This window comes from Gymnodraco acuticeps, unplaced genomic scaffold, assembly GCF_902827175.1.
Source record: "Gymnodraco acuticeps unplaced genomic scaffold, fGymAcu1.1, whole genome shotgun sequence".
NCBI lineage: Eukaryota > Metazoa > Chordata > Actinopteri > Perciformes > Bathydraconidae > Gymnodraco > Gymnodraco acuticeps.
Genome location: NW_022990010.1, coordinates 1273491 through 1298178, shown reverse-complemented (window position 1 = coordinate 1298178; position 24688 = coordinate 1273491). Strand labels below are relative to the sequence as shown.

Below are 24688 nucleotides of genomic sequence, written 5' to 3'. Positions count from 1 at the left end.
GGAGCGCTGGATGGAGAGCAGCCCTTTGTCAGAGGACCGCAGGTGACGAGAGGGGGTGTAGGGCTGAAGGAGGTCAGAGATGTATGGAGGGGCTAGGGAGTGGAGAGATTTGTAAGTTAGCAGGAGGAGTTTGTACTGGATGCGTGACTTGACCGGGAGCCAGTGAAGGTGGATGAGGGTAGGGGTGATGTGTTGCCAGGGCTTAGTGTGGGTGAGGAGCCTGGCTGCAGAGTTCTGGACGTACTGGAGCCTGTCCAGGGCTTTGCTGGTGACCCCGAACAGAACTCCATTGCAGTAGTCCAGACGAGAAGAGATGAAGGTATGAATGAATGTTTCTGCAACGGGGTCGGGGAGAGAGGGCCGGAGTCTGGAGATGTTTCGTAGGTGAAAGAAAGCAGTGTTGACAGTAGATCTGATGTGGGAGTTGAAGGTGAGGCTGGAGTCCAGAGTGACGCCCAGGCTGCGAACCTCAGGGGAAGGGTGGATGGAGCCGCCATCGATGGTGAGGAGCAGATCTCCAACCTTCCGGAGCAGTGTTTTTGGGGCCACAACCATGAGCTCTGTTTTGTTATTGTTGAGTTTAAGTAGATTTTTTGACATCCAGGCTTGGATGTCGCGGAGGCAGTTGACAAGTGACAGTGGGGGGTAGCTGGGATGATGGATTGGTACTGATGTAGAGTTGGGTGTCGTCGGCATAGGAGTGGAAGTTGAGACCATGTCGGCGGATGATTTCACCGAGGGGGAGCATGTAGATGTTGAATAGAAGGGGGCCGAGCACTGAACCTTGCGGCACACCTTGGTTGACAGGGGCTGGGGGAGAGCTGGATTTTCCGATGGTCACAAACTGTTGCCTGTTGGAGAGGTAGGAATGGAACCAGGAGAGGGCTGTACCAGAGAGGCCAAGGTAGACGGATAGGCGGTTGAGTAGGATAGTGTGGGAGACTGTGTCGAATGCGGCGGAGATGTCCAGGAGGATAAGGATGCTGACGAGGCCTGAATCGGCGGCTATGAGGAGGTCATTGGTTATTTTAATAAGGGCCGTCTCTGTGCTGTGGTTGGATCTGAAGCCTGATTGGAAGGGTTCGTAGAGCTCATGGTCGGACATATGATGGTGGAGTTGGGCAGCAACTGCTCTTTCCATGATCTTGCTAAGAAAAGGAAGGTTGGAGATCGGCCGGAAGTTGCTGGGGTCCTCGGGGTCGAGACCAGGTTTTTTGACGATGGGGGTGACAGCTGCTATCTTGAGGACGGCGGGAACCTTGCCTGATTCCAGGGAGGAGTTGATAATTTTAACAATGGTGGAGCAGAGGATGGGTAGGCAAGTTTTGACCAGGGCAGAGGGCATGGGGTCGAGGGAGCAGGTTGTAGCCTTAGCTTTTGAGACAAGTTTGGTAACCTGTGTGGCATCCACTGGTGCAAAGGAGGAGAGACAACATTGAGGCAGGTGTTGAGTTGAGTGAACAGTGACTGGAGGTGGTGTGGCATGTGGATGGGATGGGGCAGAAGCCTGGAGTTCCTGGTGGATGGAGTTGACTTTGTCCTCAAAGAAGTCAAGGAACCTGGTGCAAAGCTCGGGGGCGTCTGCTGGGTTGGGGGGGTCAATTGGGCGGAGTAGGCGGTTTATGGTGGAGAAGAGCATACGGGGGTGGTGTTGCTGGTTACCGATGAGTGAGGAGTAGTAGTGTGCCTTAGCTTTTGAGAGGGCGTCCTTGTAAGATTTGACATGCTCTCTATACGCCTCCAGATGGACGGTGAGGCCAGATTTTTTGTGGAGCCGCTCCAGTTGGCGGCCAGAGGCTTTCATGGCACGGAGACTGGTGGTGAACCAGGGGGCTGAGTGGGTGAAGGAGACAGTGCGGGTAATGAGGGGGGCAAGTGAGTCGAGACTCAGGGAAAGAGCAGTGTTGTACTGGGCTACCAGTCCGTCAACCGAGGTCTCAGGGGGATCGGAGGCCAGGTGGCTAGCTATGAGGCTGGTTATGGCTGGTGCGCTCACTGATTTTAAGCTCCTGTAGGTAATTGTCCTCAGTACAAGCTGTCTGGGTAGGGCGATAGGCACAGTGAACAGGATGGCATGATGGTCGGAGACAGCCAGGTTGAGGCACTGCAGGTGGGATGCAGTTGTGCCAGTGGTACATACCAAATCCAGGGTGTGGCCTTTGGCATGGGTGGGATCATGGACATGCTGTTCAAAATTGAAGCAGTCCAGAAGTGCCAGGAAGTCAGAGGAAAATGTGCAACAGGGTGAGTCCACATGAATGTCAAAGTCTCCAAGAAGGAGCGTAGATTGGGACATGGAGCAGATTGAGGAGAGTAGCTCAGATAGTTCCGACAGGAAGATGGCAGAGGCTGAGGCTTTGGGGGGGCGATATATAAGAACAGCCTGGAGCTGTGCAGATCCAGATATAGTGAAGGCAAGACATTCAAGTGAGGTGGTGTTGGGTACAGGAAGCTCTTTGATCGAGATGTCTGCCCTGTATATTACAGCCAGCCCACCGCCCCGACCAGTGGAGCGGGGCTTTTGGAGGTAGACATAGCCAGGAGGTGTGGCTTGGTTGAGTAATAGGAAATCCTGTCCAGTTTGCCATGTTTCGGTTAAGCAGAGGAAATGAAGTTTATGATCAGTGATAATGTCATTGATCAGAGGTGCTTTTTTGTTCAGTGATCGAACATTCTGCAGCATGAATGTTGCATTGTTGTTTGTAGTTGTTGAGGCAGAGGGGGTGAATGGGCTGATGACGTCGATACAGCTGAGAGGTCTCAGATTACAGCTATGCACGTAGGGTGTGCTCTGATGACGTCGGCGAAGTGCGACGGACCGTCTGTCTGTCTGTGTGGTGGGGATGTCATGGTCAGAGTTGACAAACTTGCGACGTGCAGCCCTATGCACATAGCGGGAACGGCGAAGGAGTCCAAGTAATTGTATTGTAGTGAGGTAGTTAGGAGTGTTGTGGCAGACAAGATTCCACATTTGCAGAGCGGAGTATTTCCAGAGAGCCATGTCAGCAGCACAGAGGAGCAGCGGCTAGCTACGAGCTGCTAAGCAGGGGCTAGGCGGCAGCTACATTGAGAAGCCAGCAGTGGCTAGCAATGAAATGCTAACAAGAAACTGGGTAGCAGCTGAGTTGAGGGGACAGACTGGGGATGTGGAGAAGGAAATGGAGCTCCAGAGATCCCAGGTTGAAGAGGATGGCTGATAGCTACGCAGGAGCTAGCGGCTGAACGGCGGCTAGCAGTGACAGCCGATCGTCGGAGAATGTGTAAGTGTAATAGGTACACAGTCGATAGATCCAGACAGTTATGGTAGCTTTAGCAGACTATTTGCAGTGGATTTGTGGTTGTTAGAACACAAAAACACGGGGAAAAAACAGCACAGAAAAAACAAATTTTTTGGCTACGAAGTGAAGCGGCGACAAACACGCCAGCGTCCTCACTCACGCAACGCTTCAATGTATATACATTGTAGATAATTAGACTCTGTTGCTCCTTTGAAAAAGAAGAAAATAAACAACATAGATTAGCTCCATGGCATAATGCCGAAACCCGCAAAAATAAAGCAAAAGTCGAGACAACTTGAAAGGATATGGCGTTCCACTAAACTTGAAGATTCTCATTTAATTTGGCATATTACTCTCAATGAATATAAGAAAGCAGCCTACTACTCTTCATTAATAGATGAGAATAAGAATAATGCAAGATTTCTTTTCAGCACTGTAGCCAGGCTGACAGAGAGCCATAGCTCGATTGAGCCTTATATTCCCATAGCACTGAGTAGTAATGATTTTATGTGCTTTTTTAACGATAAAATTGTTACTCTTAGAAACAAAATTAATGACCTCTTGCCTTTGACCAGTATAGTGTTATCAACAGCTCCCGGAAACGTAAGTTCTAATATCACACTAGATAGTAAACTAGAATGCTTTTCAGCCATAAACCTTGAACAATTACATTCAATGATTCTCTCTTCTAAACCATCAACGTGTATCTTAGACCCAATTCCAACTAAGCTGTTGAAGGAAGTTTTTCCATTAATTAGCACTTCTTTATTAAATATGATGAATATGTCTTTATTATCAGGCTATGTTCCACAATCATTCAAAGTAGCAGTGATAAAACCGCTTCTTAAAAAGTACAACCTCGATCCAGAGGTTTTAGCCAACTATAGACCTATTTCTAATCTTCCGTTCCTCTCAAAAATTCTTGAGAAAGCTGTCGCAAAACAACTGTGTGATTACTTAAAAAACAATGATTTATTTGAAGATTTTCAGTCTGGCTTTAGAACACATCATAGCACAGAGACAGCTCTGGTTAAAGTCACAAATGACATTCTAATAGCCTCAGACAAGGGACTTGTCTCTATTCTTGTTTTGCTCGATCTCAGTGCTGCATTTGATACTATCGACCATGATATCCTATTGCAAAGACTAGAGCACTTAGTTGGCATACAGGGAACTGCTTTAGGCTGGTTTAGGTCCTATCTATCTGAACGCTCTCAGTTTGTACGTGTGAACGATGAATCTTCCACGAAAACCAAAGTTAGCCATGGAGTGCCACAGGGCTCAGTGCTCGGACCTATTTTGTTCACATTATATATGCTTCCGTTAGGCAATATTATAAGGAATCATTCTGTAAACTTTCATTGTTATGCGGATGATACTCAACTATATTTATCAATCAAGCCTGATGAAATGAATCATCTAAATAAAATGCAAGACTGCCTCAAGGACTTAAAAACGTGGATGACTTTAAACTTGTTGATGTTAAACACGACCAAAACTGAAGTTATTGTACTTGGCCCGAAGAATCTACGAAATAAATTATCTAAAGATATACTAACTATGGATGGCATTAATTTGGCCTCCAGTGAGACTGTAAGGAATCTTGGTGTTATATTTGATCAGGATTTATCCTTTAACGCCCACATAAAATCAATTTCAAGGACCGCCTACTTCCATCTACGTAACATTGCAAAAATCAGGCATATCTTGCCTCAAAACGATGCAGAGAAACTAGTCTATGCATTTGTTACTTCAAGGCTGGAATATTGTAACTCCTTATTATCAGGGTGTACCAAGAAGTCAGTCAAGTCGCTTCAGTTGATTCAAAATGCTGCAGCTCGTGTACTAACCAGAGTTAGGAAAAGGGACCACATTACTCCTGTTCTGGCTGCCTTACACTGGCTCCCTATAGAACACAGGATATCATTTAAAATTCTTCTTCTCACCTACAAAGCCCTTAATGGGCAGGTGCCATCTTACCTTAAAGAACTCATTATACCCTACTGTCCTACTAGGGCATTGCGTTCCAAGAATGCAGGGTTGTTGGTTGTTCCTAGAGTCTCTAATGGCGCGTTTAGACTGTCGCTTTAAGCGTGCCGAGCCGTGCGGGGCCCGTTTTTGGTTGCGCTTCCACTTGGCCTAGTTTTGGCCCGGGGCTACTTTTTCACCTTTTTTCTGGCCCGACTAAATCGTGGTTCTAGGGCCAGGAACAACCAGGCTGAGTCGGGCTGAGTATGCTAAACTAGAGAGAGAATCGCTGGCAAGGGGGCTACAACTACAACAAGATGAACATATTTGACCGTGATTTAATTGTAATACACGTTTCAAAATGATGCCGAAGTAACAACATACTGATACCGGTTAGTAAAAACCATGAATTAATGCTTTGACAAGTCTGCAGACAGACGGCAGGCGAAAAACCCTTTTAAAATGCGTGCTTTCTAAATGGAGCTTGGCTAAGCTAACGTTATATATGCTCCGACCGTCCACACTCACAACAACGGCCTATACAGACATAAATAAACCAGCGACTGTATTCGCCATGACACAGGCAGTCTGTGGTTTGTACTTGTTTAACTTTTGTCTAGTTTCTGAACAGATATGAAGAGCTGTGAGCTCTGAGTGCTAAGAGCTAACGGCTGTGTTGTTTTTTGGGGCGCTCATTGAAGATGACGTCATGGCTCCGCCTACACTGCATTACTATAGTAACTACCCCAGTTCCTAAACTGTAATGGAAGCGCAGCATTAAAGTGAGTCGGGCCTATGGAGAGGCGAAGTCACGCCCATCTACTTCCGGACCATGGGACCCCGGAAGCGAAAAATGTACATTGAATTCAATGGAGAGAGAACACGTATCTTTTGATCCCGTTTGAATTGTGCCACGAACTACACATATGATGTTTGTCAATCTTAAACAATCATTTCCATGTAAAAAAACTCACATTTTGTCGTAAAACTGCTGAAATATAAGACTATGAAAAATACGCTACTACAAAGACTACAAATCCCAAATCCCATTCTGGGTCGCGTAAGTGATGTCACAGGCATGCTCGGTGATTTATAATAAGACTCGTAATTAAAGCGAAGAAGAAGAAGATCTCATAACTGATTTATTCCCTCCAATAAATTATAGATCGCTAAAAATAAATTCACTTTTACAAGATGCCTGTGTGCTTTGTACCAGGTTGTAGTCATAAAAGTGATCATACCACTTGCTCCTTCTATCGATTCCCGTCTGATGAAAGGACCAGTAGTCGCTGGATCAGATATATCAGGTAATATCATAGGTAATATACATGTTGTGCATGGAACATAGTCAAGTTAGCTACCTAGCTAGTAGCGACGAGTAGCGAGCACGTTAGTTAGCATTACATTACTTAGCCTTGTCATTTTTAGTAGCCTTACCATGAAGTTATTATTTTATTACATGAAGTAAACCAAAATGTTAAACAGTAACCAAACATGATGGTAAGTATTTCGTGAAACTTTTGAAGAGTAGCCTACTGCGCCCTCCACCGGGTGCTAAGGAAGCAGTTCAGGGAGAGTCGAAGGCAGGCATGGAGCTTTGCATGACATTCTTCTGGACGTGTTTCATTGTGATGACAATCTGTTTGTTGGAAAGACAGTCGTTGTGTGCTTATTGAGAGAAAATTGTTAGAAGAGATAATTATTCAAAGTGTTGTTACTTTAAAGTGTTGTTACTGACCTTTTTCTCTTTTATTTTCTTTACCTCACCTGTAACTGCTGAGACGTTGAGGAACATGCACACTGATCTGCTCTGGCAACCTGATTTCCACTGTACGTAATAGTATTTGGTTATGGTATATTATTTATATACATCAAAGGCACAATGCACCCCCCAGAGACATACATGTATTGAGTGTGATATTTTGCATAGGTCATGTGAAATCATCTTTACATACTAGAAAACTGTAGGAGCGGCAACTTGTTTTGAAATTGAATTTTTAATATCCGATAATAAAGTTGATCTGTTTTCTTTATTCTTCTCTCTTCCCAGCTCCATCACCATTCTCTGTTCCTGCAGGTCCTGCTTGCTAATCAATGCTCGTATTTTTTTACACAATTACAAATAAAGTCATTGTATTGTATGACATGAAGTTGTGCTTCATTCGGAGTCAATAATAAATTCATTCTGCCTTCAACTGCGCAATGATTGTGGACTGCACCGACATCCATGTAGCTGCCCCCCAGTAAGATGAACCAAGCAAAGAGGGTCCCCATCATGCCCAAGGACATCCAGCTGGCCCGCCGCATCCGCGGAGAGAGGGCTTAGACTGACCTGAGACCAGCACACCCAAACACAACAGCTCTTTTAAGAGCCACCTACATTTTCAAAGAGTTGCAATCCTACGTTATTATAATGATTAAACTGGTTCATGTATCACTTAGTTTACTGAACCGTGATGAATGAAAGAAATTAGTGAGGTAGTGGTTTACTGAAGTTACAAAGACATTAATATATGAGTAACAGGTCAGTGTAAACACAAGCTTCTGTCAATTATGGATCATTCAAACTATTTATATAAAAATATGTAATAAAGTTCTAAAACAAGAATTCGGTATATTCCTTGATAGCTTTTGGAGAAGGTTGTTTTTAAGTTTACTAAAATCTATCGTTTCAACTGTTTCACTTTATAAAAGGGGAACAGGTGAGGAGAGCATCATTGAGTTTCTTATTCTGTCAGTAAATTATCCAAATGAATGTTTTTCATTATTTTAGTCAACCCTAAACAAATTGATTGTACCTTTTAATGATGGTCGGCAAAGTTAAATTAACTTCAGACAATCTAATCTGTTCTGAGAAAAAACTAATAAATGTTTAAAGATAGGAACTTGCCATCCCACTGAAAAACAGTCCGTAGAGATTTAAAGGCGTAGTTGTAGTTCAGTCCAACGTTTCATTTGGATTCATTTGACAACAGTCAACTATTTTCATAAAGAATATATATATTTTTCAAAGTCAACTTTATTGTCAATCTTACTCAGTTTGAGAGATCAAAAAGACGTTTAAATAAAATTATACAATTTACAGATATGTATACAAATATATATATCCTATATACACCATCATGTATAATGATGGTGTATGATGTAGAAGGAAGTGTGGTAGATAACAAGTAAATATAGAGTTACATACAGATCCATGTTACAGCAAAAGATGGAATAACTAAGAAGCATGCAGTATAATAATAATTACATGCAACAATTAAATAACTGCTCAGCATCTCCACCACAATCCCAATCTGCTGTGTCCTGTTTTCCTCCCCTCTGCATAACACCCCATCACACATACGAAACACAACGCAGAGTCCGAGGGTGTTAAGAGTATGTTTATTGAAATGTCCTCCTCTCTACTGGCCAACACAGGGAGCATATGCTGGGTGTAGAATTGTTCCAGGAGGAGGAGATTTCCATGCCATGCAGGGTCTTTGGGGATGGGGATGATGATCGCCTCCTTCGTGGTCCACACAACAAAGTAGCAGAGACTCCGGTCTGTGATGTGCAGCTGCCCTTGGACCTGGTGCCAGTATGGGTGATTCTCCTTGAGAATATATGACCCACCCTCCTCACTGAGACAGAAGGATGGTAACTGGACTGCCTCCGTGATGGTCATGTTCCTCTGGCTGTGTGGACACTTCACCTCCAGCAGGGCAGATGGCTGCACAAGTCCATCGGGTGATGCTCCCAAAACACCCGACTCACTCACAAAGAGACCAGACTCGACTCGAACACTGTCACTTGATAGGCCTCCACAAAAGCCTTCACCCCTTCGGCCTCGTTTACAACCCCCCAGTTGACAGTTGGCGATGTCTCTGGCCAGTGGGTTGTATGTCTCCTCTCGCTGTTGGTAAAGTTGAGACACCGGCTGGACTACTTTGGAAGTGCCAGGCTTCCTCCACTGGCACTCAACATCTGTGGAGCTGATCTGCCACATGGCAAATATTGCCAATGCTGCAGCGTGGCTGCATTTGTACATCTCCTGTGCACAATCACAGACAGCGCTCTGCATCGCGCCATCGTCTCCCATGCAGATCTGTAAAAATAAAGTAAGTACCATTTGTTAGCATGCTATAATAGATTGAATGAGCAATAATACAAGGATGGTCCGGATCTGGGGGTGGGAGGGTTTATTTTTCCATAGTTTTGTCCTCTTGTCTGTTGTTATTGTTTGTTTTTTCTGTATTTTTTGTAATTTGTGTTGTATTGGTTGTGATTGTACATTGTATTTTTCTAAATGTGTATGAATACATTTTTGAAAACATTTGATCAACAATAAAAAAGGATTTGGTCAGGATCTAGACTCAGTGTGTAGTTTATTAATTAATCAATGCTCTCTACATTAGGAAAACACATACCCGTGTACCAGAGGGAGTCACACACAGCTGTGCCTAGATAACCAAAATCCTTGAATCGACACACAGCAAATAAACTCAAATGACACAACGAGAAAAAGGAGATCACACATACAGTATAGTCGATATAAAACTGGCCGCTTCAATCTGAAGAGCAACTAAAACAAAACACGGGAGTGTACCTTGTTCTTGTGAACACAAATGTTATCCACAGCATACACAGAGACCACGAAGTTCTTAAGGAGAAAACTAGTTGCTAAAACAAAACACGTTAGTGTACCTTGTTAGCTAATGTTAGCTAGCTGACATTAACGTTACACATTGCACTCATATTACTCACCGAAACCTTGTAAAGCCGGTCCCGCATGCTGGCTCTTACAGAACCGACTAACTCCCCTTTCATATAGGTACAGCTCTCAACGTGCCCAGACTTGTAGTGATTTTCACCTCGTAAAATACTTTTATTCTCATTCTGGAAGAATGTGGTGAAATGTGCTAACGTGACGGCCATCTTTATGTTGGTAACGCGTATTGTGCGAGACGAGAGACCTGTAGTTCACTGAGCGGTTTCACACGAAAACATGTGTAACTTCACAGTTTTACGACACATTTTTATTTTTTTGACTTGCAAAATGTTCTTTTAAATTGACAAACATCATATGTGTCATTCGTGGCACAATTCAAACGGGATCAAAAGATAACCTTTCTCTCTCCATTGACTTCAATGTATAATTTTCCGCTTCCGGGGTCCCATGGAGGCTTTCGGAAGGGGAGGGACTTCGCCTCTCTATAAAAGGCCTAACCCAGTGACATCCGGCCCGCCAGACATTCTCATCCGGCCCGCACGACGGGGGTGACTGCGGCGTGGTTACTGCGTTCGCAGTAACCACTGTGTGCAGTACCGGAGTCCAACAGAGAGGCAGCAGCTGCGGGACAGTAAAAGCCTACTGCAAAAACTTCCCTGCCTTGAAGAAGAAGTAATCCTTCGTTGTGAAGAGTCTGGTTTGTGCGCTCCGCAGCACAGCAGCAGCCCTGCTGCGACAGAGTCCAACAGAGAGGCAGGAGCTGCGGGACAGTAGCCTAGAAGCAGGGTTGGGTTGTAACGGAATACATGTAACGGCGTTACGTAATCAGAATACAAAAATCAAGTAGGCTAACTGTATTCAGCTGGCGTTACATTTGAAAAACGAGTAATCCGATTACAGTTACTTTCGTAAACCTGAAGTGAATACATTTTGGAATACTTATTGGAATTATTGGTGGAAAAATGTCCTCACAAAATGTAATATTCATTACCGGCAGAGCTGTGTGCACACTGCACGGCGCTGCAGCATGTCTGTGAGCGAGAGAGAGATGCAGCGCGTCTGTGAGGCCCCGCCCCCGCACGCAGATGAGAGAGAGATCTCTTTTAAAATAAAAAGTTAGAAACGGAGATGGTTAGATAAAATGTGCAAGATAACGCTTATGTAGAATTTCTTTATTGTCGAAATGATAACATTTCATAACGGGATCAAATCAAAGTGAATGGCCTGCTGCTGCTGAATGCACTGGAAAAAGTTTTAAAAGTTATAACATCGTTTCAGATAATAATGATAATTCATTCTATTTAGGGGCGCCTTTCAAAGCACCCAAGGACACCTTACAATTCATAACATATTCTAAGGAAAGGTTTTAAGACAGTACAAAGAATGCAGTCCGGGTGATGTTTTTTATGTGTGGTGCAGATGAGAGGGAGCTGTCCAGAATGACACCAAGATGTTGTGTTTGAGTTCTTGATAAGCCATTAAAACAGTGAAATATGTGTCTCCTGTTCACCAAAACATACCCATCTGTTATGGAAAAAGAAAGTATTCCAAAAGTATTCTAAAAGTAATCTGAATACGTTAAAGTAGACCCGATTCCAACGTTTAAGACACGTAACTGTAACTGTATTCTGATTACTTTCAGAGCCATGTATTCAGTATTTAGTAACTGATTACAGAACACTCAAACCCCCCCCCCCCCGGTCTACAACTTCAAAATTCTGAACTATATAAAAATCGCTGGCCCGCGATAGTGTCTATTGGATACATTTTGGCTCTTGGACAAATGTAGTTGGTGATCCCTGGCCTAACCAAACCGAGCGAGGCCGAGCGAGGCCTGCAGTGGAAACGCGCCATAAAAGTACAATGGGAGCCAGAGCCTTTTCTTATCAAGCTCCACATTTGTGGAATCAGCTTCCAGTTTGTGTTCGGGCGGCAGACACCCTATCCGTTTTTAAGAGTGCGCTTAAGACCTTCCTTTTTGATAAAGCTTATAGTTAGGGCTGATTAGATTCAGCCCCTAGTTTTGCTGATATAGACTTAGTTTGTCAGGGGACATCTTACTTCTTCCTTCTCTCTGTCTATACCTGTGTACTCTCATGTTCCGATTAACCCAGCTTCCCCAAATGTCTTTCTTTTTGGTGTCTACAGTATATACGCCGGGATCCGGAGTCATGGATGATCCTGCGGTCCTGTGTCCTGGATCGCGAGCCCTGGATCTTGAGTCGTGGCTGTGGTCCTGGATCATAAGTCCTGGATGTATATCCTCGTGGATTCATCTTCCTATTATACACACATGCATTTCCAAACATTTGGACTACCTATGTTGCAAATGTATTATCTTTTCAATTTACACACGGCATATATTGCACGTCTGTCCGTCCTGGGAGAGAGATCCCTCCTCTGTTGCTCTCCCTGAGGTTTCTCCCATTTTTCCCTTTAAACTGTGGGTTTTCTCCGGAAGTTTTTCCTTGTACGATCTGAGGGTCTAAGGACAGAGGGTGTTGTATTGTCATACTGATATTCTGTACAAACTGTGAAGTCCACTGAGACAAATGTAACATTTGTGATATTGGGCTATATAAATAAACATTGATTGATTGATTGATTGATTGATTGATTGATTGATTGACCAGACTGCTTTGGCTCAGCTATTATCTGTTTATAGTAGATTTAGTGGGTAATGCTCTCAAAAAAATGCAGTGCGCATAATGCAGCTCAAGGCCGGACCCCCCTCCCAACCACTCCCCTCATTACGGCTGCTTATAAAAGGCACCTGTTGGCCTTTGTTCTTCCCTTGGCTCTGTGGTACAGGTATAGTTTATTTTAATATGGATAAATTGGTCTCCTCAGTTTCTGTTGTGTTATACTCACTTGCTACTTCCTTACAGTTTGTCCTGCTTTGTATTGTCATGCACACCAGTAGATTGTCAAAACATCATGCCTCTGTTGAGTTGGGCCAGAACATAGGAATTGTTTGTATGCCGCATGGTGAGGCATTTTTAACATACATTGTACCGTTGACTTAGGCTCACCTGCTGGTTTTGTTTAGTTTGTTTTGCATTTGGTCTTATAGTGTAACATTTGTTTTGCGATAACTATTGTCTTTGCTTTTGTTTTTCTTTGTATTTTACAATTTCTTTACATAGTGTTTAAACTAACTGGGATCTTTGGTTTCACTTTGTTTTAGGAGTTTCCTTTGACTTCAGTGGATCTGAGTGCAGGTCATTGTCACCCTAGTGTCTGCTGTGTTGAAGAGCACTTCAGATGCCCCTTTTCTACCAAACCGGTTCCAGAGCCAGTTCCGGGCTACAGCCTGATTAAGCTCTGGTTCTTCCTGTTTCCACCGCAGCGGAGCCGGCTCTAAGCACCGAAAACCGGTTCTTAGCTGACCCCACTCGGCTGCCCGGCAAGAACCAAGAACCAATACTTCACGCTTATGTCGGAGGCGGGGGGCGGGATTAACCTGATCAACAACAACAAAATGCCGCAAATTCGGTTCAGCAACACAAATAACTACAAACCAGGATGGTTAACAGTAAATGTAAGCAGCAGTGGACCGCTGAAGAGACAAATTACCTCCACTGGCTTTGGTCAACGCAAGAGGTACAGAGGAAGTTGGACGGCACAACGCGGCCTAAAGCTATTTTCCAGCAGCTGCAGCGGGAGTTGGCCCCGCTGGATACCACCGGACGCTGGAGAAAATAAGCAACAAGCTTACTCTGGCTCTGAGCGGTGGAAACACAAGTGGTGCTACAAAGAAGAACCGGTTCAGTACCAGAAAAGCAAAAGAACGGTTCTTGAACCGGATCCGGTTTGCTGGAAAATGGGAAATAGACATGTTTTGTATATATCTGAGACCTATAATATATTGATGACAAACAGTATACTAGGGGACCTTTAAATATCAGTTTCTTTAAATGGTAAATGGACTGTACTTATATAGCGCTTTATCCAGTTTTCATGACCCCTCAAAGCGCTTTACTACAAGTCATTCACCCTTTCACAACCATTCATACAGCGCTGTGTACCATGCTCTGGAACTAACATTCATACACATTCACACACCGTTGGCCATACCATAGGGAGCAACTCAGGGTTAAGTATCTTGCTGAAGGATACATCAACATGTTAACTGCACGGGCTGCGTTCGAACCCCCAACCTTCTTGTTGAAAGACGACCGCACTCCCTCATAGCCACAGGCACCATTTACTTTTGTAAGTACAAATACTAGGATTGGCCCGCCACAGGAGACACGTTGTATTTTGTTGGTCATATAATGACAACATAGTTGTTGTTGTTGTTGTTGTTGTTGTTGTTCAGACATGTGTTTGGAAAACCCTTTTTCACTATATTAAGGAAAGTGTAACTTAGTTTGTGTATCCATCCTGAGATTTGACTTTGCTTCCAAATGTTATGGGTTCTACTTTGGCCTATGCCATTCCCTTCCACCAATTTTGTTGAATATCAGGCCAGTGGTTTGCAATCATCCTGCTAAAACAGGCAAAAGTACTTATTGGAAAACATAAATTTGTTGGTGGATGTAATGAACAGAACTTGATTGAAAACAAAAATCAGCACATACTCTCTTGATTTGTTGCAGTATCTTGGCACACCTGTGTTATGTATAGCTTTGTGGAAAGTATCTTATCTTAATGATATCTTAACTATGAAATGAAACCGCAAACTGCAAAGTCTCCATCAACATTAGAGATTAAGACACTAAAGATTAAATTGAATGTGTCAGCAGGCTAATTGCATCTGAAGCAAAAATGGCAACAGCAATTCCATCTCAAAGATGTTACGGCAAGGATATAATTAAAAACACATATTTTATATACCTTTTAATCATTAAAACTTAAACAGATTGGTGCACATCCTTGTGGCTTACCCCCAGTTTCCACCGGGTCCGTCTGCGCCGCGCTGCGTTACGGCTGCGCCGTGTTACGGCTGCGCCGTATTACGGCTGCGCCGCGGCGGTCGTCAGCATCGCAGCCACTCTAGTCAATGGGTGCTATTCCACCACACGCGCCGTGTTACGGCTCAGACGCGTCACAGAAGCGTCCCAGAAGCGGCTCGGCGCAGCGCTTCTCAAAAATTAGGATGAATCCTATTTTTGCCGCGGCACAGCCGTAACATAAGGTCGGGCAGGCAGCCCCCCCTCACAGGAAGTGGAAAGGTAAGCATCCGGGCCAGGCCCATCCCCCACATATACTAATTTAGCAGACCCCCCTCCTTCATCACAACACCTCCACTATGATAACAATGGACGACGAGGTTTTCATCATGGAAGTAGAAAAACACACTATTTTATATGATGTAACCAATGCTTACTACAAGGACAACATCAGAAAGGACAAGGTGTAGGAGCAGATATCTCTGCTCTGCGCCGATCCTATATGAGTTTGTTTTAAAAGAAGGAAAACTCAAAACAACCAGGATAGGGGTTAAACAATCATCTGTTTTAATGATAAAAGGTAAGAATACAATACACTTCTCAAAGGGGTAGGCCCACCCCTGCCCTGGTCCTAATGCCGGGAGAACATCATCATCTTGACGGCAGGAGGAAAAGAGACCGGACACAAGGACTCAACAGGAGATATTGTAAGAACAACGGGAGGAGCCGTGTGGATGGTCCTCCCATACAGGTCATCTATTGGCCCATATACAAACGATGGGCTTTCGTAGCGTATCAGCGCGAGCCAGCAGAGGACCCGGAAACAAGAGTCTCTTAGTTTGTAGCAAAACACATCTGGTGTCCGTTATCACACATTCTTGCATAGACTTTCACACACACCCCTTTCTGCACATTCCAGAGACTTGAGTTGTGTCTAAAGAATATTCCCTTGCTCACATCTTACTCCAAATACAATGGTTTTACTCCTCATATTTCCAACTTCCTTGTTACACAGACTATTATTATTGATACAAAGTAATTAAACACACACATCTACTTATTCAAGATATGTAGACTTCCCTGACATGCTGGAGATCTTAAGAATAATGCCTCCTGACCTGCATAACTGCACCCCCTTTATACAGAGTAATACAACATGTTTAAGCTAACTACTCCACAATGTTGTAGCCATTTATTACACACAACCTGAAAGAATAAAACAGAAAGAAATCAACAAAACACAAACACCAGTATAATTGAGCAGTTATACAGCCTATGGCTACTGCAACACACACACATTCTACTGTCTATAGCATATGTCTATATAAGGATATTTCCTCTCTGTCCCCTCCACTTATCAATGACAGGGAAGTTTTCACTCCTCATATCTCCAGCTTTTTGTTCATATAAACTGCTACTATTAACTACAAAGTAATTAAGTACACACATGAATATATAAAAACACACTTCTTATATATCAGGGGACATTAAGATGAATATACCAAAAATACGCTGTATCAAACTTTCACTTCAAACTTTCAAGTTACTTCAATTTTCGCACAAAGGCCTGGTTTTTAGTCGCTGCAGTTTGTGGAGTGGAAGGTAACAACTACATATTAATGTTTTAAAGTTAATTAATACTTGTAGTACAGAGCCATTCAATAAACACAATTTAAACAGACACAAAAATAAAACATTTAACTACGTAACCTACTTACTTTCTTGTAGAAGTACAAATGTCCAGGATACCCGAATCAATAACAGAACTGCGAGCCTGCACGCACGACGCTACGCTTCTGAAACGCTTCTGGTACGCGTCCGTTGGGTTATGGCGCTAGAGGAGGTCGGACCAAAACCGTGGCGCAGCCGTGACGCGGCGCAGCGCGGCGCAGACGGACCCAGTGGAAACTGGGGGTCAGTACCACATTGCTCATGAACATGTTATAGCTATCTATTGGCATACACAATTCATCAATGAACATTTACCATATTTATTCTATTCATTTTCCAATATAATAGATACGATACGATACGATACGATATACTTTATTGTCCCCGTAAGGAAATTCGTTCTGGGCTCCGTCCAGCAGTTCCGCATACATGTACATAATATACAAACATAGTGGACATTTAAGAGACATACACATATCATCAATCATACACCGTTTGAACAAACACAATACACGCAGACGCACATACTGACAATGGCGACCTATTGCACAACCCTTATGGCCAACATTTAAAAAAAAAAAGAAATTAAAAAAAAAGTACATTTCATTACATTTGACTTCGACTACATTTCATTTCCTGTCAATGTTAAGAAGTTTAACGGACATTGGTAGGAATGAGTGCTTATAGCGGTTCAGCCTGCTCTTGGGAACCCTGAATCTTCTACCAGAAGGTAGGAGCTGGAATTCTGGGTGGAGTATGTGGGTGGGATCAGACACTATTTTGTTTGCCTGTCTGATAATGGACTGCTCATATATGTTTTGGAGAGATGGGTGTTTTTTAACCCCCATAATTTTCATAGCCGTCTGTACCAGGCGAGCGATCTGTGACATTGACTGCACTGTCAAGTTACCGTACCAGGCAGTGATACCATACCTAATGATGCTCTCCAACACTGCATGATAAAACAGATGGGGTTTCGTAGTTCTAAAACAAATGTGTGTCATAATATTAGGGGAGCAGAAATACACAAAAATAAAATTGATTACAAATAGCTGAATAAAACCTCACACGATTAAATTACAGTAGGTCTTTGCATGTAGTCAGTGCAGCAGACTACCCCTATTGCCCTTTGAATCTTCAAAAAATGAACAGAAAAAATAATAATTACAGATCATAAAGTGTGCACAATATTAATTATCACATTGAAATTGTTATTTATGCATTGAAGGATCCTCTGACATTCAGTGCTATGATTTCTATTCTTGTTTGATCCATGAGCAAAGGAGTAGACAGTTGAAAGGAAGAAAAATATGAATTGAAAGATGAAAGTAGAAAACAATTCTCTTTGGAAAAGATATGCAAAGGAAACACTGGAGAGTGTGGTGGCTTTGATCATTCTGCCATGAAGTCTGAGGTTTCAAGTTTGAAGGTGGTAAATTGGCACACTTAGCCAATTACTTCCCAGCGCAGGGATTTTTCGAAAGGCCATTGCACATGGTCACCATTTTCTCAATAGTTTTTAGCTTGAGCATTTTTATGGGCTCCTCATTGATCATGTACACTCCAATTAAATGGGTCAACCTACACAAAAGCAAATGAAGCGGTCTACCAGCACTTTTATGGTCACCAGTTTCTCGACCAATAGTTATTTGCTCATGAGTATTGTTGGCCATTACCAGTAAGTAAGCATTTAGTAGGTTGACAAACTCATCCAAAATGATCAGCCAGTGACTTTATTCAAGCTTTAGTTTTAAAAAATATGACGTCATTAGTGGTTCTGTTTTTTTTTTTTATTGTTATCCTTTTTAACACAATGCCTGGTTGGTCACCTTTACCTTAGGAGTCCAAGATCATTTTTTCAATTTACTTTTTTATCCTGTTACCAATGAACTTTTGATGAAGAGAGGCTTATATATTTGACAGAGGAAAAGGCCACTTCACTGCAGTAAAGACGTCATTTGCATAGTGTCTTTGTACAAGAGTAGAACCTTTTATCTTCTGCTGTCCAGGTTGTCAGGGCCAAATGGCCAATAGAGAGAGATTACACTTCAAAAATCATTGACTGAAGTACTTCTCTATGGCGTTAGTTCTCTGTGGTTTGCCATGCCATCGCTGGAGGTGACCAGGCATGAAATCCCATTGACACTGTCTAAAAGGCCATGTAGCTGCTGTTGCTAGGAGATTAAGTTTGGAACAAATGTGTCAATACTGCCTAATGAAGTTGAATGTTCACTGTCATCAGGAGTATTGCTCTGAGAGACCACTCTGTTTCATGCTCATTTAATCCTCCCATTATTAAGTGCTATTATAGCAAGGGATTTCAGTTATACGGCTGAAAAAGATGCATTGCATAATGTTTATGTGATTTCTAATGATGTAATTGCTATTATGCTCAAAAGTTGCATAGAGATAGATTTAACATGAATATAACTTATTATGGTTCTCTTAATTGTTGGCTTTTATGCAAACACATTTAATGATGTTTGTCACTTCTCAGAAGAGAAACCTTTGCAACCTGCTTTTTAAATAAAAAATGTGCGGATACCATGTTGAAACAATGCTTTCCCACCGCCATACAAATATACATATTCAAACACTGTTTCATGAAGGGATAGTTACATGATCACATAAGGGAACTCAGGAGGAGAACGGTACTGTTTTGAATAACAAAGTGCCTAGTGATAATAAACTAAGTAGACCAAATGTGAGTGAAGAACCCAAAACAGCCTTGGTGGTAGTCCCTGCTACAGTAGGGGTCTCTGGGACAAAAGGTCACAATGACAACACACACCCACACTGACTCGCCAGGTGCAGACAATGCCAGCCGCATGCTGGGGCGGCTTGTAAAAAAGGATTTGCAAATTGTCGACCAACAAACAGCATGTCAGCAAACTGTTTACTTCATCTTTGAATTCGTAGAACAACAAACAAATCATCGCCACTGATGGAATGGTTGTGGACTTGCAACCCTCACTCCCTCACTCACACACACTCACAGATGAAAACAAGCTTTTATTCATCCAACTCCATTGTCCACATATGAAAATAGCTGAACGAGCAAAAGGAGGTCCACAAGGCACTGTTCCTGCTCTGCGCATAGCTCTCTCATACTGTATGTGCGGCACATTGGGAATAGATGGCTACTGTCTTTTTTTTATGTATCTGGTACTGGTGCTCCTGAAGGACACCACCACTTCCACACGCCAAATGCTGCAGGTAAATACAGACAGTCATCTATATTGAGATAAATTAAGAAGGGATTAGACATCCAGATCTAAGATGTCAGCCCCATCTGTCTGAACTATCCCACTGTAACTGTAGGAGTAGGTTAGATCAGCGACGTGCAGTCAGGGGAGGCAGAGCCTCACCTGTCATACTCCAATGTAACGGAAAAACAACTAAAGAAAAACTAAATAGTAATAATAATAATAACATGTCTCCACTGATCTGTGTTGTAAGTGTGATTTCTGTATGATTCCAATCGCTTTTTATAGTCAAAATCAGCAAATTGGCTGAGCTCCGCTACAACTCCTACATGGGAGCGATGAGGAGTGAGGCAGGGACGAGCTCTGCCTCACGTAAGCCCACAGTAACTGGCTGGAGCGCGGGCACTAATGTAGCGCGGGCACTTATTTTGTGAGTGCGCTCAAGCCAGTTACTGTGTGGTGAGGTGAGGCACAGATGAGCTCTGCCTCACCTCAGAATGCGTCACCCCACAGAAACTGGCTGGAAAGCGGGCCCGAAGCGCATGCCTGCACCATCTCACCAGTGGCGGTGCCAGAGATTTTCTCTAGGGGGTGCTGTGGGGTAGCTTGACGTTTCATAGAGGGTGCTCAAACATTAAACATTTTAAATATTGAAGTTAAAAGCATCAATCTGGTGCACTTTGAGAGCAACATTAAGAGATCTACTATGGATACATCTCTCAACACCCATATGAAACAGAACTGTCAACAGATTTTCTATTTCTTTATAGATATTTTACAAATCACTCCCCTTTTAAAACAAACCGTTTGAGACCCACTGAGATAACTAGACTAAAGTTAACTATCTAAACACTCAGAGAGTCCTTTACTTCACCTGAGCTGAGGTTATCTGAGACTCTCAGTCTGACAGGAGAGAGTTCTCCCTCCACCTTGTTGTTGAAAAAGCTCCTTATATCCGTTAGCTTGGCTAGCTAGCACCAGATGCTAACCACAACGATCTCCGGTAGATACCCACCGGTGCGCGAGCTCTCTCTCGCTCGCGCATGCACACAAAATGGCTCGTGCCACACACACACAGAGCAGAGCTTGAATGAAACACAGAGACCCAGAAGTAAGCTACTTGTACTCACGAGGCCTATTATGTGCAGAATCCCTCTCGCTTTCAGGTGATTTTGATTGAATGTCCACACGTGGACGTTTAAGGACTAAAAAACGATACAGTTTTCACTTTGCTGTTAGCAAATAATTTGGCGCTCTAGCTAACAGGAAATCACTCAAGTGTCACAAAGTAATTTAGCCTATGGGTAGGTCAAAAATCTAATGGGTGCTGGCCATTGGCCTAATCATATCACCTGTGTTGGCTTTATGTTTTTGGTCAAAAATGTGTTTGTTTCACATTTGCATTGATGTAATCAATAATTGTTCTAATTTTATTTAATAAAAATAATAATAATAATTTTCGAAAAAAAACAAAAAACATATTTTTCTTGGGGGTGCTTTGGCAATCCTGGGGGGTGCTTCAGCACCCCCTAGCTCCCCCCTGGCGCCGCCCCAGCATCTCACTGTATGTCACCAATGTAATGTTTGTAGATCCCTTTATTACCTATATGATATTTAGGCTCGCTGGTCTCATCATACAACGGCAATGAAAAAAGCACCAGGGGAGGCAGCCATAACCTCTGCCGCACTGAAGGGGGCGCACGTGAGCCCACACACTGTAAAAATAAATAGGGTGTTTTAACTTATAAACATAAGTTCAAGGGCTGCCTCATATATATGAGTTGACTTAAAGTACAAATGTACTTTAAGTCAACTCACAATTTTAAGTAGTACAAGTTATTTTACTAATGATCATTCATTGTTATAACTTAATACTGTGAGTTAAAGAAACTCACACTTTTACATTATAGGTTCAAGAAATGTTCATTATCTAGTCAAATCAACTTGAACTTCTACCTTATCTTAACTCGCAGCTCTAAGTTAGGATAACTTTAACTATATTTATACCGACTGACAAATTCAAGTTATGTTGACTCATGTTTTCAAGCAATTGAACTTACATTTTCATGTTAAGTAAACTAGTGTTTTCTATTTCTAACTCTTATTATAATGACAAGTTCCCCAGCTTCCTTAAACTTCTTACCGACTGAACTTAGAACATTAAACATCACCCACATGCATATAAAAGGGATCAAGGCTTGAAGTTACTTCAGATACTGAAATATTTTTATTTTTCAAGTATATATATATATATACACACACACAACAAACATACACATTATAAAATCTAATATATGTATAATATATTCATTTGACTAATAGGACAGAGTGTGCAGTGCAAACGGTACGAAACAAAGAGCTTTTTGAACATTAAGTTCTTTCTATACATCAGCAGGAGAGGACTCTCAACAATGTCCTCTTAAAATCCAAGTTTCTTCGTGACATTTCAAACATTAATGGAATTCTCACTAACCTAAAACATTTTTATTTTTAAAAAACATGTCACTGTAGAGGCAAAAATAACATACAAATGAAGAACACCAAATTGAACTGTACACTGTTTGACGATCTAGCTCCTAGCTAGTTTGTTTTTTAGGCCTTGTATTTTGGCAGAGGCTTGGTCTGGCTGTATCTTCAGGACAACCCTCTGGAGGAACTCAAAGGAAAACTTCATTTCCAGAGGATACTGAAGATTCAAGCAATAAATCAGTCCAAGAAGCATTGCAAAGCCGCAAGCCACATCCTTCAGGTTGTGGAACACGATGGTCTCCTCGACCACAACTGCCACGTTGAAGATCTGCTGAGGAAAGGCATCCCGTTCACCTTCGTAGCCTATCAGTAGACCAACTTGCATCCCCTTCATGGCTTCCTCAAGAGTGTCTCCATGAGCCTTAAAAAAGGAGAAATAAAAGTGAGCTCAGTGTATTATAAGTACTTTTTTTATCTACAAAGCTAATTAAGAGGCCTCTGCTATAAACATAGAAGCTAAAATCTACAGTTCACAGTGTTAAAGTGCAATGTGATGGAACATCATTTCAATTGCCTCCCTTTTCACAGTTTGAGTTATATATTTATTTATATTATTTAATAGTTAAACATTTATTTTCTTGCTGTTTTTGTTTATATTAAATGTATCATTCTTTATTGCAATTATTTTAGTTAAATTAAGGTAATTGTAAACATTACTTTTAAAGGAAACTTTGGGCACAGGGTGATTTATGTTAAAATGTACAATTACATAAAGTAATTAAAGACAATTATGATCTTACATCACACATCCTGATGACATTTGCCTGATTTTTGCCAGACAAGTAGTGTGATAGTCCCAAGAGAGCAGCAGTCCTCCTCCTCTCATTTGTGTTCTGCAGGACAACAAATGCAGTGGGATATAAACATTTGTAGCAAACAAATGGTGGCTAAATTATGGTCATCAGCATCTCCACTTACATCTTTCTCAAGGCAGTCCAAAATGCCTTTTAGTGCCGGTTTCTTTCCCGTCCTGGATGCACCTTTGTAGACTTCCAGCAATGTTGGGGCCAGGCCATCAAGTCCATCCAGAAACGATGACAGCAGGTCCATAGTGACAATTCTCTTGAACTCTGCCTGAATCTGAGGAGACACAGACATATAGAAAATATTCTACCAACAGTCTCCAAGATGCATGCATGTGCAACTGTGCATTTTCTTGCAATAAAAACATGGCATATGCTGGTGACAAGAGAACCCAATCTTAAGTATAGTCGTGTTTTAAATGTTAAGTGCAACGTAGAACTTGATTCAAAATTATATACCCGTCTTTAACATGCAAAAGGATGTGTTTTTGAATAGCTTTTTAACAATTGACTCGAATCTGCAATAATATTGATAAACGTGATAATTTTGTCTCTCTACATGATTGATTTAAAGTTTTCAAATTTCACATGATTGAATAAGACCGATAAAATATATGAAATAAGATGCTTTATAGTTTGAATTTACAATTGTATGACTGATTACCTGTCTCTCACTGAACAGAGCTGGCCATCTGGACTTTAGTTCTGTGATCAGTGGCTGATCTCCAACGATCTCTCTCCGAAGCTGAGAAAAGGTATCAGTCATCAATGCCTCAATGAATTGGTGATCAGGGTCTTTTTTGGGCATTTCCATCTCCATTTGTTGACGCTTCTCTTCCATGTCATCACTGCTCAATCCTTCAGGGAGATCTGGACAATAGTTGACCTCACCCTTCTTCGACTTTTTAAGACGACTGTATGTATCCAAGTTTTAACAATTGCCTTCTCATTGTAACTGGAAAACCTGCACAACTTACAAGTCCACTTCATCCAGTTGCAGCAAAACGGAAATCTTCGAAAATATGTACCTGTAATAGAGAACACACATTTAGGTACATTTTCTATAAAATATTTTCTAAAAAGCAGAAATACAAATGTGTCTCCATTTCAAGAGTGGAACATAGCATTCGTACACAATATAAATGCTATTTCTGAACACAATTAGCATTTTACTCGTTCAACGGCGCGAGGCACCCCCTCCATATCTGGGCAGGTTTAGCGTGAGCTGAACCAGAAAAACGTTGTAAGGATAGAATCACTTTAACACTTGCTCGGCTTTAACAAAAAAACAATCTTCAAGTCCCCTATACTTATCCACAAATGACTTCCATTTCAAAGCCGTGGCCCAGCTACTAGAACATAGCAGGGGCTAACAAGCTACAATTGTTAGCTTAACAGAGAGCCGGGACACGGCTAATTACTGGCAGGAACACACACAACCTCTCTGAAACGCGCTAATTTAGCTTCAATATTTAGCCGTAGCCTACAGCGAGCCGGGACACGGCTAATTACTGGCAGGAACACACACATATAAACTCCCAGAAACGCGCAAATGTAGCTTTAATATTTGACCGAACAGAGAGCGAAGACATAACTAACACACACCACCTCACCGAAACACGTTAAT

General features: G+C 42.3%; 1 protein-coding gene across 2 annotated transcripts; it reads right to left on the bottom strand.

The window, feature by feature from the left end:
* Nucleotides 1–22157: 22157 nt before the first annotated feature.
* LOC117544209 lies at nt 22158–24280 on the bottom strand. 2 transcript variants are annotated; one of them, XM_034213058.1, is made up of 4 exons: nt 23726–24280; nt 23177–23338; nt 22999–23091; nt 22158–22619 (listed from the first exon to the last, which is right to left on the bottom strand). In XM_034213058.1, the coding sequence occupies exons 1-4, from the start codon at nt 23900–23902 to the stop codon at nt 22299–22301; spliced, it is 753 nt and encodes a 250-aa protein (XP_034068949.1). In that variant the 5' UTR covers nt 23903–24280; the 3' UTR covers nt 22158–22298. The 2 variants fall into 2 exon arrangements, with proteins under 2 accessions (XP_034068949.1, XP_034068950.1); XM_034213059.1 differs by lacking the exon at nt 22999–23091.
* Nucleotides 24281–24688: the final 408 nt, after the last annotated feature.

What these genes read in the sequence shown, in the direction of transcription:
- LOC117544209 (XM_034213058.1), bottom strand. Translation starts at nt 23,902, where the DNA reads ATGGAAGAGAAGCGTCAACAAATGGAGATGGAAATGCCCAAAAAAGAC. An exon ending in CTCTGTTCAGTGAGAGACAG is followed by an intron (nt 23,339 to 23,725) that starts GTAATCAGTCAT and finishes GTGTCTCCTCAG; the next exon opens with ATTCAGGCAGAGTTCAAGAG. An exon ending in TGGACTGCCTTGAGAAAGAT is followed by an intron (nt 23,092 to 23,176) that starts GTAAGTGGAGAT and finishes GTTGTCCTGCAG; the next exon opens with AACACAAATGAGAGGAGGAG.